Genomic DNA, 15,905 nt, shown 5'->3' with positions numbered 1-15,905 from the left:
TGAAAGTTTCACACTCATTTGCAACAAACGCTGTCAATATCGGCGCCCATGACGACAATTACATGATCGGTGTTAAACCAGACCGGACCATGTCGCAAAATTAAAAAAAAATGAGTTAATGAGAGCAAACGATCAAGAATTTGCTAAACTACATTTTGCATTATTCAGACTACATAAATGTTGCAAGCAGCGAGAGTTTTGGGATGATTTCGAACGATTGATAGCAATAAACCATACAGAGCAGCAAACTTTGAATGCGTTTTTCTCGAAATCAGAGTTTTGTCACTTGGTTCGGTCTGACTTAACACCGACCGTCACTAAGCTTCTACGGTGATTTCTCGCGTCACTTTTGATTTCGTCCAATGTAACAATTCCACCATATTGAGAAAAACGAGATCGAAGTTCTTCGAATTGAACTTTAAATTGTTTCAAAATGAAATAATTTTCAGTCATTCACTCAACGTGGTTGATGAATAATAACATTCAATATTTAACGGAGATTTTAAAAATCTAATTAAAACTAAGCAGTTTTGGTTTATTATGGAAAAAGTTACATTGGACTGTTTACCATCTCATGCTGTACTTTGGACGGTTTTATTTTTCCAGGCTCTTGCACATAAATTAAGCGAGATCACCGTAAAATACGTGCGTTGCCGTGCTACGCTATTTTCGAGGTTATTTTTCAATATTAGTCCACTTGTTTAACTTAAAATGCATAAATAATGCGAAAAAAAACTTTCACTTGCTAAACGTCCAATGTACAGATTGGGTTTGTTTTGATTTTTTTTGCACTTTGGACATCAGATGAGAACGACCGAAGTAACAGTCAGTCATTCGTAATTCGAATGTGCACATTGGACATTTTGATAATGCTAATTTTTTCACCTCAAAATAATTCTATTTGGGCAGGTGTTTTTGTATAACATAGAGTTTAAAAAGAGCAATAATTTGTTGTGATAAACCGGATTTGTTTACAATTGTTACATTGGACGAAATGAAAAGTGACGCGAGATTTCCTCTATTCAATAAAAAAATTGAAGGTGTACATCTAAATTGGATCTGCAAGAGGGCGAAGACCGTGCAAGAATCCATTAAAGCAAAACTACCAGTCATTAACTTTTCGTCGGAGAGCAGAAAAATAGAAATGTATTCACTGCACGACAAAATACAAAAAAAAAACAAAAAGAGTCACAAAGGCGATGAAATAAAGACATGGAATTGAGACTTGGTACCTGGAACTGCAGATCGCCAAATTTCGTTGGTGAGGGGTGGAGGTGCTACTCGATCAGTTAGAACCCCGAAAGTTTGGCATCGTGGTGCTGCAGGAGATCTGTCGCAAAAAGGCGAGAAGGTGTGGAGGATCCGTGGCGGCAAAGCCCACTTTTCCAGAATGATAAAACGACCAACGAGCTGGGAACGGGCTTCGTAGTAATGAGCAAAATGCAGGATCGCGTAATGGACTGGAAATCGATCACCGAGAGGATGTGCGTGCTGAGGATAAAAGGCCATTTGTTCAACTACACCATCATAAACGTGCACTGTCCACACGGAAGGTTTACCAAACGACGAGAAGGGAGCGTTCTATGCGCAGCTGGAGGCAACTTACGACAGCTACTCACCACGGGGCATCAAGATCGTCATCGGGGTTATGAACGCCCAGATCGGCAGGAAAGCAATGTATACCCGAGCAAGAATTGACAACAAAAGTATATCAAAATTATTACATATTCTGCGGTTGATATCAAATAGAAAACATGTTTTGTTACCAACTCAAAATGGCACTTATGATGTATCAGACTTTACTATCATTTTGCTTTCATTTATATTGAAAGAAAATGTGTTGGTAGATTCTATATATGATGTAAATAAACCTTCAATATTTAAATTAATCTATTCTCACTTAAATTTTTTTCTTGTAAAATTGTGGGTTCAAATTATATGATGATAGCAAAATGATGATGATATGATAGTAAAATGATAACAAATTCTGCTTTCCCCTCCCATGGGTAGGTGGTTTGACGCGTACTTCGGCCAAACGACCTAAAAATTCTTAGTTCCGCATGTAGAATGTTTATAGTTTAAGTTGGATATATGTGTAGTATGTAGTATTGCATAATTTAGCTTTATGTGTAGCATGTGTCTCGTAAAGCGGAATGGAGCGAAATCGAACGGATTTGATTTTAAATTCAATCCGTTTGGGCCGAAGCACCGGGAGGGCTTACTCGGTTCCCTAGATGAATTGCTGGTATGCACAGAAATTTCTCTAGAAAACTGAAACCAAATCCTACCCACCATTCATGAGATTTTGACTTACTCATGAAAATTAAAATGTATCGCTAGTTAGAACGAACGAGTGTTCAAAAATGATGTGATGTCTTTATTTGCGTAATCGAGACATTTTCTATGAGATTGCCATAGAATTTGTGGCTGTTATGCGATTATGGACAGCACAGCACTGAAAAATATACACACACGTACATGTATACATGTGTATGCATGTATGAGTGTGCATGGGTGTATAGGTACGAATGAATATATGTTTGAGTGTTCTATGATGAGTCGGAAATTCTTCTTATACCTATGCTGCCAAATTACAATTATTAATGAGCAGGAAGTTATAGTCAGTAGCTGTGTTTCCTGTATCAGTTTCCTATGCTATTACTATTATTACTAATATTGCTATCGTTGCTGTTACTGTCACCTCTATTGTATTGTTTTGGATGTAATTATAAATTTTTTTTTTTTCTTTTTTTTCTTATTGCCCTCCTTTATTAGAATGATTTGCATGTCTTGTGACTAACCGCGTTAACGGTATTCAACTAACAACATAAAATGATCATGTATGACGCTGTTTGTCTCCCAAGGGCCTTCCTAATGCTGATGAGCCTCTGTCGGAGAGTCCATCAAGTCGAACGGTGGCAACTCACCGGCGGCCTGCTCCTCTCCATTCTTGCGGCTGTCGTCGCGGTCGGACTTAGTGGATCACTCGAAAAGATTTATAGCCTCGATATATATCTTGTTCTGTCCATTGCCCAATGCTGGCAGACTTCAACTGAAATTCCATTTCTAATTAAATCTTTTTAGAGTTAAAACTTCTTCAAGTAAAAACAGGTATTCGATTCTCTGGCTGATTCAAGCGATAGCGAAGGGCTGTCCTCAATCATTTCCACTTCCTAAAATGGGGTCATAGTACATAATATATGGCCGTGGTATGAGGATTTATTTTTCGATTCAATACCATCCTCACAGAATTATCAACGTCGTTAACATCTTATTAAGTCTTGCTTTAGTGACAGCTTGCACTTAAGACCTCACACGGCATATATACATATCTCCAAGTGAAGTTCTTTTTGATCCACCTCATCCCTTCTTAGTTACAGAATCATTTCAATTGACCACGGTCTGAAGAGCATACCGACAAATCGGTTGACTACCGCTACAAATATGCAATTAATGCCACCGGGAATAATACGAGCGAGTACCAGTCCCCATTATATCGCATCTGCTCTATTTTTCGGAAGTTCAAGTAGTTTTTCGATAGTTCTGAGCGATAATATTGCTCTTGAATAATATTCCGCACAAAATATTCGAAAATTTACGCCATCAGCTACAATACTGCAAAGATGGTAGATAAAGAGGCGGCTGTGGCTTTTAATGAGCATAGGTTGTGGAACAGCGCTGGGTCAATCGTGATGACATGGGTATTTGGGAGATGAGTAGCGTCCAGCCTAGCGAGTAGTTAGTCGGTAGTAGCATAGGTGATGGACAGACATAGAATTCTCGTGATATTACTAACTTGAAAATTGCAATCAACATGTTGACTAAAAAATTCCTCTTTTCTTTTCTTTTCTTTTCTGCCTGATCTCTATCGCTTCTTCTCACGGCAACAATAATGTTGCCGTGAGGGGAGGCAAGAGACCAGCCACAAATGACCACACTGGTGACAACGATGGAGAGGACGGCCGGCGTGGAGCCTGCTTCAGGTTTAATTAAGATTGACTACGAACAAGACGACGAAACAAACAAAGGAAGGAGAAAACAAGATAAGTACAAGCCATCTTATGCTATATTGACCAAGCACACAATTATATCAAGCCAAGTTCTGTCACTCTTCTTCCGCCCATTAATCCATAATCACCAATACATTATGGAGCTAGCGTAATCCGCACGGATTCTTTTAACATTATCACAACCACCTTATCTCAGCCCTGGACAGACTTGGCTCTAACTGCCCCACCTTGTGCTGCAAACAGAAACAGAACAGAAAATGATAACAAATTCTGCTTTCCTATTAATATTGTGTAACAGCAAGATTAGTATTCCGTTTGATATTTTTGATAACAAAAGCAGTATTCAATTTAATTACACGGCGTGGAATTTTTGCAATCAATTTTGATATTTTAACCGCTAAGTCGACCAAAATGAAATCACACCGAGTATTCCAAATCCGTTACAACAAGATATCAAATTTTGTTTTCAATTTGCTTTAAAACCCTGCTCGGGTAGACCGGTGATCGGGCCCCACAGCCCTCCTCGGTTCTACATTCGACAACTAGACAACCCGCGGGTTGCCGAAAATTACGCGTGCGTACTAGATGAAGCTCTGGCTTCCTCTGTAGAGCTGGGTAAGGAAATCTCGAGCGCACGAAATGATTAGTTCGACGGGGAATGCCAACAAGCGTTAGAGAGAATTTAAGAGCTTGGAAAAACTAGCTAAGCATATCCAAGAGAGAATTTGGCAAAGTATCGACGAGCGCGGAATGAGTTAACGATCCTGAGGAAAAAAAGCAGAACAGAGATCGTGAAGAGTTGGAACAACTATTCCGGGTTAATGACACGCGCAAGTTTTACGAGCAGGTTAACCAGACTTGCAAGGGCTACACATGTGTAGGGACGAAGGAGAGGATCTAATCACAAACAAGCGGGAGGCAGTGTTGCGAAGGCCACAGTCGTGTGGTCTAATTTTCTCACACATGCGTACTCATTCTAACGAACACGCCAGCATAAGCATCCCTTTAAAACTCTCGCTCTGATTTCTTCATGCATTGCAACGAGTTTTTGCGAGTATGTGTTTAGCTAGCAGCTACAGTTGTCGCTCGCCATCCGTCGTTGCAACCCGATCTGCTGATGCCGATTACCGCGAGGACTTGCGCTCTCGCCCGTGAGTAAAATCGAGGGCGAAGATGAAGAAGAAGAAAAAGTAATGCAAAATTTGTATCCCAGTGCGCCACCAGCCACGGGCACTTGATTCCCCGCGAGTTTTTTGCCTCGGGTATAAGCTATGCAGGAAGACAATATGAGGATGTGCGTGCGCGAGAGTGTGGGTAGCAAAATGTCTGCACACAGCACCGGCGGCTGTTTCTTTTACGCCTACGTGTGCGACGTAAGCGTTGAATGCTATGTTTCTCATACTCTTTCGCGTGTGAGTAAGCATGTTGACTTCTCGCTTGATTCGCAACATTGCAATGGCAATGCATTGGCGCGAGGTGATCGATAGGTGGAAGTAGTTTTTCGATGAGCACCTCAACGGTGATATATCAGAAGAAGGTGCAACGGAAGTTTGCCTGGGAGTGCCTACAAACAACATCAGCGTGCGGGCTTCTGATCTCGAAGAGATCCAACAAGAAATCGGTCTGCTGAAGAATAAAAGAACCGCCAGAAAGGACCGACTCCCGGCAGAACTCTACAAAAATGGCCTAGAACCGCTAGATACTTCACTGGATAATTTCAAGGATTTGGGAGGAGGAGAAACTACCAGCGGAGTGGATGAAAGGTGTTGTCTGTCTCTGTCTCATCTACAAATAGAACGATCGGCTAGATCCGTAACTACGTAAGGATGTAATTGCCGCAGCATCACGTTGGTCAACGCCGCCTATAAGGTGCTCTCCCCAGAGGTTGGAAAACTCGCAAAATGAATAGATGCGCCGAGCATCGGCAAACGGTTTTTATCATGATAAAACAGCTACGCGAGTGGTTCAATTCGCTTATAACAATGAGCAACATACACTCACGGTTCATAGCATCGCTGAATATACGAATATCGTGAGCAACGCAAAAGTGCAAATTACTGCTTTCTGCTGCTTATAAAGCCACTAACACTACTTTAAACTATTCCCTTTTCGTGGTAATATTATTTTGAATACTTTCCGGCGTCCCCGGGCATTCTATATCCGATAAATCGAACACACTCAATGTTCAATATTCAATTTTTGACCGAATTCTGATGTTCACATTGAGGTTCTGTTCGTGATAAAATTCAAAGCTGATGCGTGCATTATCGGCGAGGCAGGCGAATAGTGTGTGTTCATGAGGGATGTTCATCGATTCAAACGATCACTTTTTCGCGAATTCTCCAACCACTGGCTCTCCCAGATTTTGTTGCGTCGTCTATCCTTAGTCACCATTTGTGAAAAAATGTGGCTTTTTAGTGACCAGCACTAAAAAAGTAACCAAGCCACTAAAATGAGTGGAGAATGTACCCAACAGGGAAAAAAGCCACTAAAAAGTGACTCGCTATCAGCCCTCCCGAGCAGGGTTTTAAAGCAAATTGAAAACAAAATTTGATATCTTGTTGTAACGGATTTGGAATACTCGGTGTGATTTCATTTTGGTCGACTTAGCGGTTAAAATATCAAAATTGATTGCAAAAATTCCACGCCGTGTAATTAAATTGAATACTGCTTTTGTTATCAAAAATATCAAACGGAATACTAATCTTGCTGTTACACAATATTAATAGGAAAGCAGAATTTGTTATCATTTTCTGTTCTGTTTCTGTTTGCAGCACAAGGTGGGGCAGTTAGAGCCAAGTCTGTCCAGGGCTGAGATAAGGTGGTTGTGATAATGTTAAAAGAATCCGTGCGGATTACGCTAGCTCCATAATGTATTGGTGATTATGGATTAATGGGCGGAAGAAGAGTGACAGAACTTGGCTTGATATAATTGTGTGCTTGGTCAATATAGCATAAGATGGCTTGTACTTATCTTGTTTTCTCCTTCCTTTGTTTGTTTCGTCGTCTTGTTCGTAGTCAATCTTAATTAAACCTGAAGCAGGCTCCACGCCGGCCGTCCTCTCCATCGTTGTCACCAGTGTGGTCATTTGTGGCTGGTCTCTTGCCTCCCCTCACGGCAACATTATTGTTGCCGTGAGAAGAAGCGATAGAGATCAGGCAGAAAAGAAAAGAAAAGAAAAGAGGAATTTTTTAGTCAACATGTTGATTGCAATTTTCAAGTTAGTAATATCACGAGAATTCTATGTCTGTCCATCACCTATGCTACTACCGACTAACTACTCGCTAGGCTGGACGCTACTCATCTCCCAAATACCCATGTCATCACGATTGACCCAGCGCTGTTCCACAACCTATGCTCATTAAAAGCCACAGCCGCCTCTTTATCTACCATCTTTGCAGTATTGTAGCTGATGGCGTAAATTTTCGAATATTTTGTGCGGAATATTATTCAAGAGCAATATTATCGCTCAGAACTATCGAAAAACTACTTGAACTTCCGAAAAATAGAGCAGATGCGATATAATGGGGACTGGTACTCGCTCGTATTATTCCCGGTGGCATTAATTGCATATTTGTAGCGGTAGTCAACCGATTTGTCGGTATGCTCTTCAGACCGTGGTCAATTGAAATGATTCTGTAACTAAGAAGGGATGAGGTGGATCAAAAAGAACTTCACTTGGAGATATGTATATATGCCGTGTGAGGTCTTAAGTGCAAGCTGTCACTAAAGCAAGACTTAATAAGATGTTAACGACGTTGATAATTCTGTGAGGATGGTATTGAATCGAAAAATAAATCCTCATACCACGGCCATATATTATGTACTATGACCCCATTTTAGGAAGTGGAAATGATTGAGGACAGCCCTTCGCTATCGCTTGAATCAGCCAGAGAATCGAATACCTGTTTTTACTTGAAGAAGTTTTAACTCTAAAAAGATTTAATTAGAAATGGAATTTCAGTTGAAGTCTGCCAGCATTGGGCAATGGACAGAACAAGATATATATCGAGGCTATAAATCTTTTCGAGTGATCCACTAAGTCCGACCGCGACGACAGCCGCAAGAATGGAGAGGAGCAGGCCGCCGGTGAGTTGCCACCGTTCGACTTGATGGACTCTCCGACAGAGGCTCATCAGCATTAGGAAGGCCCTTGGGAGACAAACAGCGTCATACATGATCATTTTATGTTGTTAGTTGAATACCGTTAACGCGGTTAGTCACAAGACATGCAAATCATTCTAATAAAGGAGGGCAATAAGAAAAAAAAGAAAAAAAAAAATTTATAATTACATCCAAAACAATACAATAGAGGTGACAGTAACAGCAACGATAGCAATATTAGTAATAATAGTAATAGCATAGGAAACTGATACAGGAAACACAGCTACTGACTATAACTTCCTGCTCATTAATAATTGTAATTTGGCAGCATAGGTATAAGAAGAATTTCCGACTCATCATAGAACACTCAAACATATATTCATTCGTACCTATACACCCATGCACACTCATACATGCATACACATGTATACATGTACGTGTGTGTATATTTTTCAGTGCTGTGCTGTCCATAATCGCATAACAGCCACAAATTCTATGGCAATCTCATAGAAAATGTCTCGATTACGCAAATAAAGACATCACATCATTTTTGAACACTCGTTCGTTCTAACTAGCGATACATTTTAATTTTCATGAGTAAGTCAAAATCTCATGAATGGTGGGTAGGATTTGGTTTCAGTTTTCTAGAGAAATTTCTGTGCATACCAGCAATTCATCTAGGGAACCGAGTAAGCCCTCCCGGTGCTTCGGCCCAAACGGATTGAATTTAAAATCAAATCCGTTCGATTTCGCTCCATTCCGCTTTACGAGACACATGCTACACATAAAGCTAAATTATGCAATACTACATACTACACATATATCCAACTTAAACTATAAACATTCTACATGCGGAACTAAGAATTTTTAGGTCGTTTGGCCGAAGTACGCGTCAAACCACCTACCCATGGGAGGGGAAAGCAGAATTTGTTATCATTTTACTATCATATCATCATCATTTTGCTATCATCATATAATTTGAACCCACAATTTTACAAGAAAAAAATTTAAGTGAGAATAGATTAATTTAAATATTGAAGGTTTATTTACATCATATATAGAATCTACCAACACATTTTCTTTCAATATAAATGAAAGCAAAATGATAGTAAAGTCTGATACATCATAAGTGCCATTTTGAGTTGGTAACAAAACATGTTTTCTATTTGATATCAACCGCAGAATATGTAATAATTTTGATATACTTTTGTTGTCAATTCTTGCTCGGGCTGGGTTACGGTTACGGCACGAATACGGTTTCCGGGAGAAAAAAAACTGCCGCGACTGATCAAAGCTAGTGCTATTGAAGGTGTGAACCGGCGGGCGGGCATCGAAACGAGAGGTACGATCTTCAGCAAGAGTAGCCAACTCCTAGCCTTCGCAGCCGACCTCGATATCATTACTAGAAACCTTGGCACGGCGGAGGCAATCTACGCCAGACCGAAAACGAAGGATATGGTTACAAATCAATGCCGAAAACCAAATATATGGTAGGAACAGGCTCCAGAGAAAGTTTGCCTTCCACGGGCAGAGACTATGACGGTAATGAACTAGATGTATTGATGAGTGGTTGACGAATTCGTATATTTGGGATCTCTAGTCAACGACGCATTCAAGCTGGAAATCGAACATACTTTTCCCTTCGCAAGATGCTTCGATCAAGGAGCATACGCAGCCACAAAGCTGACGATATACAAAACGCTAATCAGACCGGTTGTCCTCTACAGTAACTTTGTCTTCCGCACGCCCCCCCCCCCCCCCTAGTTACGCCAATGGTTACAACACGGTGATGTAAATATTGCGAAAAAAATTTAAAATTCCCCGAGATTGGTAGAAATTTCTTGAAAATTCCAGGTTTCTCCAGAATAAATAAAAATCCCTGAGAAGCACCGGTTTTCCAAGTAGTAGACACCCTCACAGTGCACTATGCTATGACCCTGTTCGTAAAACGTAGAACACTCCGTATTTAGGCCAAATTGATAAGGGGGGTATGACAAAATCTTTAAAATTCATTTGCAATAAAACAATTTCTTCTCAACACATAGGGTAACGAACCGGTTTTCGCCAGGGCACCAGTTTTCACCATCCTAGGTGTTTTATTGATATTTGGAATACCATAATTAGCATAACATATTCAATAATTTAAACATAGTTATGTACTGAACCAATATAGTTTGACTCTTAACCCTTAATGGTTATATAACTCAAATTGGCATTGTTTTTAGTTGGCGTCATCATATTGAAATAATTTAAACGTGATCCAATTTCAAAGGACCGTTCCTAAGCACGTCGCGGGAATCAGTGATGCGGTTGTTTCTCAACGGAAATCCATTCTATTTTCACTATTCAACTGAAAATTAATTCTGATTTTCGGAGAAAATATAAATATAAATGAATTTTCAGACTAGAACAAGATACAAACGATGCTTCTGGGGGTGGCGAAAACTGGAGCACAATAAATGGCGAAAACTAAGTGTTGAGGGTCGAAAACTGGTGCCTCAACATGCATCACAAATTTTACATTTAGAACGACTTTTTCAAATATTCGGTCCTAAGTTTTGTGCTGAAACGTACATAGCTAAAATGTTTTTGTTTAAAGTAGGCTGAACAATGAATCGGTATGAAACTATATGGCAATGAATCGCGGTTTTCTTGTTTGCTGTCTGAAAAAGTGGCGATTTCTGGTGTCGTTACCCTATTGGTTTACTCCGAATATCACAACAATGGCTAGAACATTCTACACATTGAACTGCTTTGCTAGTAAAACATAAATGACAATAAGTTAGTTTGATTGGACCTTGCTCCTAAGATTATCGATTCGATATCGTTAGGTCAAGGATTCTGTCCGCACGCCCGAGTCTTTATATCGCACCTTTAATCCACAAACAGTTCGAATGGCAACAATAAAGACAAAAGAATATTATCCCAACCTAATCAGTAAACGGTAATCTAATCGTGCTGAACAACCGTTTGTTGCTAGACATTCATCATGCCTGTACCGTTATCGTGGTAATGAGCATATTCGCCGCCAGATAGCAGTTTGGGTGCACATAATGATAAGCACTCGAAGCGAACCGTCCAATTGCTTGTCCAATCGTGCCGTACAGCGAAAGGCAGTGCTTATACTATCAGTTAGGTTCTTAACCTCGTGCGAACTGCACCAACGGAATGGCAAAAGCATCGAAAAAAGTATCGAAAACGGCTTACTATAGGATAGACGATGAAGCCAACAATATCCACCGCGTTGGACCACAGTACGGCATACTGGTTGTGCTGTTGGTGCTTGCTGCCGGTTCCGTGACCAACTATTTCCTAACGAATCTTCCCGATGCACTGACGATCGAGGACCTGGAGCGATATCCAAACACGTTTATTGCTGAACGCGCCTGGAATAATCTAAAAAGTTTCGTGGATTTAGGCCCGCGGGTGGCCGGGACAAAAGCAAACGATGAATTGGCGGTTGAAATTTTCAAACGCGAAATCGAAGCAATTCAAGCCACAAAACACGCGGATCATGAGGTAATCACAGAGAACCAGATAGCGACCGGAGTATTTAATTTTACATTCTATGGAACCTCGATGACTACTGTGTACCGTAATGTGCAAAATGTGGTAGTCAAGTTAGCAGGAGAAAGTGACAATGCGCTTCTGCTGAATTGTCATTTCGACACCGTTCCCGGTAGTCCGGGTGCAAGTGACGACATTGCCAGTTGTGCAGTGATGCTGGAAATTTTGAGAGTAATGTCTCGCACTCCCGGACGGAACAAGCATTCGATTATTTTCCTCTTCAATGGAGCAGAAGAAACTTTACTGCAAGCTTCACACGGGTTCATAACACAGCATCCTTGGGCTAAGCAGGTTAAAGCGTTCATCAATTTGGAATCAGCTGGTTCTGGTGGCAAGGAGGTTTTATTTCAGAGTGGTCCGAATCGTCCTTGGATGGTTGATGTGTATGCGAAAACAGTCAGATATCCGTTCGCGCAAGCCATGGCAGAAGAGCTATTCAAAACAGGACTCATTCCATCCGATACTGATTTCCGAATTTTCAGGGATTACGGAGAGGTACCTGGAATGGATTTGGCTCATTTCCTAAACGGCTACCGATATCACACCAAGTACGATTCGCTGGACTACCTGTCGCTACCAGTTCTGCAACATACCGGTGATAACGCCCTGGCCTTGACACGGGGTATAGCAAACAATGAGCACTTATCAGCTGTTGTAGACGAACAAGAGTCAAGCGCTGTTTTCTATGACTTCTTGGGACTGATTTTCATAAATTACTCTTCGGAGGTGGCAAAGTTTATCAACGTAGTGGTGGCCATGTTGTCGGTACTGATACCATATCTCTGTCTATCAAGGGCTACCGATGGCCAGGATAATAAATCTATTCGAAGAGAAGCATTTTACGGATTCCTAGCGATCTTGATTGGAACTGTGTTAAGTTTATCTACTGTTACACTTTTAGCTCGCCAAATGGAAGCTATGAATAAATTGATGACGTGGTACAGTAATCGATGGCTGATTCTTTGTCTTTACTGCGCTCCAGTTCTAGTGGTTCACTGTTTAACGCAAATGTTCTTCAACTCGTATTTTGCAAATAAGAAGGTAGGGTTTTAAGCAAATCACTTCATAGCAACTAGTAGATTATATTTATTACTTATTGCAGACTTCTTTAACCACTGGAATCATAACACAAGCAAAAATAATCGGTGTGAACATTTTCTGGAGCATTGCTAGCTTGTCGCTCACTTTTGCTGGCTATCGATGTGCATATATTTTCATGATATTGCAGCTTTGCTCTGTGCTGACCACCACTTTAAACTGGCTGCTCGCGGCTCAACGCACAGTACGGAAATGGCTGCAGGTTCATCTGCTATTTCAATTGGTGGCCATCGCTTGGTCATCATTTTATTACATTGTTTTTGTAAACCTCTTTGTGCCAATAACTGGGCGTTCAGGACGCGTCGTTAATCCTGACTTCATCATAGGAACCGTTGTTGGACTATGTGTAGTGCACACCTGCAGTTATCTACTACCGTTGATAACGCTTGTCAGGAAACCCTCGCAACTAACAGCTGGTTTTTGTGCGATCTTCCTGCTTACATTACCCGTAGTGTGTTTTACGTCGATTGGGTTTCCTTATCGCGATTCGACAGCTGGTGAACCCTCAACGCAACGTCACATTGTAACTGTAAGAATGTTTTTAATGTTTGTTTGATAAGCCTTCAATAACAATCCCGCATTCCCAGCATACAATGCGAGCATTCCACGACGAAATAGGTCTACTCAAGTATACGGACAATGGTTTCCTTTTTGAAACCATGGATGTTAATGGGGGTCGAACACTAAAGCAACACATTGCCTTTGATGATAGTTTCACACCAATAGAGAACATGAAATCCTGCAAGGATGAGCTATTCTGCGCTATTCCATTCGATGCGATGTGGCGCCAGATGCACTTCGAGTAAGTTTTCCCTCCATTTCTGCATGGCTAAAATTAAGAACATAACATTTTAGTCATTTTTGGCAATCGGCCGAAACTGCCCCTATAGTCCATAACATGTTCACATTGGCTTACGAAGGTAAAGAAAAACTAAGCGACCACATATGGAGAATCAATTTTAAAGCGGAAGGAAATCTCCAATCTGCGGTTTATGTTGGGCCCAAACCAGGAGTGGAATTGGTAGCTTGGAGTTTGCAAGATGTGGTAGCTCCCCCAGTAACTTTCAATAACCAAAAAGCATATTTTGTGTACATCACGCACGGACTAGCCAATCCTAAGCCTTGGAATATAACAATGGACTTTAAGGTAGGAGTGTAATTTCTGTTTTGAAAAATTTACATGAATGATACAATTTCAGATCGAAAATCCAAGCCACGACGGGCTACTTGTGGAGTTTGGAGTTGTTAGCAAGTTTTGGGAATATCACGAAATGCACAATGACGAATTTAAGGAACTGTTGGCGAAATTCCCACCTTGGACTAACGTAGTTCCTTCTGTTGCGATAGTCAATATGTTTGCGTTGTAACATTTGTTAGAGTATTAAGAAACTAAATCGAAATTTCCATAAAAATTTGATCGTTTGTTATAAGAACTATTTATTTTACTATTCTCGATTTGACTGAAATACCGCCGAATTTCTGTCATGAGTTGTGTGTTGGGAATGCAAATATTTGAAGATGATCCATCAAGATTCTTGATTCATGAATCAATCAGTTTTGGTTCCTAAATCTATTAGGAAAACATTTTATGTTTTGAAAACAGAGTCTCTTTCTGCTGAAAATAACAAGTTTTGCGCAGTTCGTAGAAAAAGCAAAGGGTACTTACCTGGTCCATTCTTTCGATCATCATTACTGCAAGAGGGTGGAGCGTAAGCAGATAAGGAGGAATAGCTTTCTGCCTTGTTGATACTTTCCCGTATCGATGCTAGCGAAGGCGATTTACTAATTGTCGGTGTTCCAACCCACGAGTCGTCCTCGCTATGGCTGCGCATCAACAACTTATCACTGCTCATATTATTCGCTAAGTAGTCCTACAGCTGCTAAAACCGCCACAACTTTGAAATTTCCACGAATAAATCACCTCAATTAAAAAAAATATTTCACTAGCAAGCTTTGGAGGCGGATTGAAATTTCACCAACGTTCACACTAGTATTCACGTTCAATTTTGTAACCACATAGCAAATATACAATTAAATTGATTCTTTTATGTGTCACTGCTACACTACACTATTCTTAATATTTCGCAAAAAACGATTCAACTCGAAATAGGGAAATCTAAATAAATACCTTCATTATTATCAAAACATCAGCAATTAAACGGTGTTTCCAATGTAAGTTAACTGCGAAATAAATTTGTCAGCAGAGCTGCCAGTTTTATCGAAATTATTTAACCGGAAAAAGCTAGAGTTAAGGTCCAGACACAATGCATACGGATTTTACTACGTTGCGGAAATTTGACAGAAAACCCATGTAAAAACTGTCAAATTGCCGCAACGTAGTAGAATCCGTATGCATTGTGTCTGGGCCTTTACACTGACCGTCAGCGATCATCAACGGCAACGTAACAGAACTGAACCATAGATAAACAGACGAGACACTCGCGTTAATTCCATCGTCCAATAAAAAATCACTCATTTTTCAAAAAAAGCATGTTTCGCAACATGGCCACACCGCTGCGCGCAAGTGTTGCTTCGAGTTTTCAGTATAAAATCATATACAGCACTCGTGCGCTAATTGCACGTCGTCTAGATGCACCGTCTTCGAATTGCACGTCCGCCAGTTGCACGATCGTGCAACTAAAAATCAGTTATCTGTCAAACTACACTTGGTTTCGTAGGTGGTTGCTATAAACAAAAATGCAGCGCTGCCGAATGAAAACTCTCTCTCTGCATGACGTAGATACATTACAAACAAGTTATCACAAATTTTGCTAAACTTTGACGAATTGCACACGTATTCATTAAGCTTTTGTTTCGTTTGTAAAAATTTAAGTGTTTTTTTTCCAAAATCTAACGCACGTAGTTGCGACACATAGAACAAGAATAAAACCGAAGGTCGCACGTCGATTATTACGGTTTTCAACTGCAACAGCAAAACGTCAGCATGCTCAATTCGCTATGATGGCCCCGCACGACCTCTTTTCTACTTACAGAACTGCCCGTAGCTGAATGCGTGGAAATTATTTTCGACATATTTCTGTCTTTTGCTCTCTTTAACAAATCGCTATTCTGCTTCACGCAAACTCGAAAATGAAGATGTCTCCACTGCGGCGTCGTCACAGCGA

The 15,905-nt window shown here is 40.5% G+C and overlaps 1 protein-coding gene across 1 annotated transcript; it reads left to right on the top strand.

Moving 5' to 3' along the window:
- Positions 1 to 11,283: 11,283 nt before the first annotated feature.
- LOC128745488 (endoplasmic reticulum metallopeptidase 1-like) lies at positions 11,284 to 14,147 on the top strand. Its single transcript, XM_053842562.1, has 5 exons — positions 11,284 to 12,723; positions 12,785 to 13,309; positions 13,368 to 13,582; positions 13,636 to 13,927; positions 13,980 to 14,147. Exons 1-5 carry the CDS (start codon positions 11,284 to 11,286, stop codon positions 14,145 to 14,147), a joined length of 2,640 nt encoding a protein of 879 aa, XP_053698537.1.
- The last annotated feature ends 1,758 nt before the right edge of the window (positions 14,148 to 15,905 follow it).

The sequence above is a fragment of the Sabethes cyaneus genome, chromosome 1 (genome assembly GCF_943734655.1).
Source record: "Sabethes cyaneus chromosome 1, idSabCyanKW18_F2, whole genome shotgun sequence".
Taxonomy (NCBI): Eukaryota; Metazoa; Arthropoda; class Insecta; order Diptera; family Culicidae; genus Sabethes; species Sabethes cyaneus.
The sequence above is the reverse complement of the archived record's forward strand: the minus strand, read 5'-3'. Positions and strand labels throughout refer to the sequence as shown.

Excerpts from the sequence above, each read along its gene's own strand:
- LOC128745488 (XM_053842562.1), top strand. The coding sequence starts at position 11,284 with ATGGCAAAAGCATCGAAAAAAGTATCGAAAACGGCTTACTATAGGATA. Across the intron at positions 12,724-12,784 it reads CGTATTTTGCAAATAAGAAG|ACTTCTTTAACCACTGGAAT; the intron begins GTAGGGTTTTAA and ends TACTTATTGCAG. Across the intron at positions 13,928-13,979 it reads ATATAACAATGGACTTTAAG|ATCGAAAATCCAAGCCACGA; the intron begins GTAGGAGTGTAA and ends ATACAATTTCAG.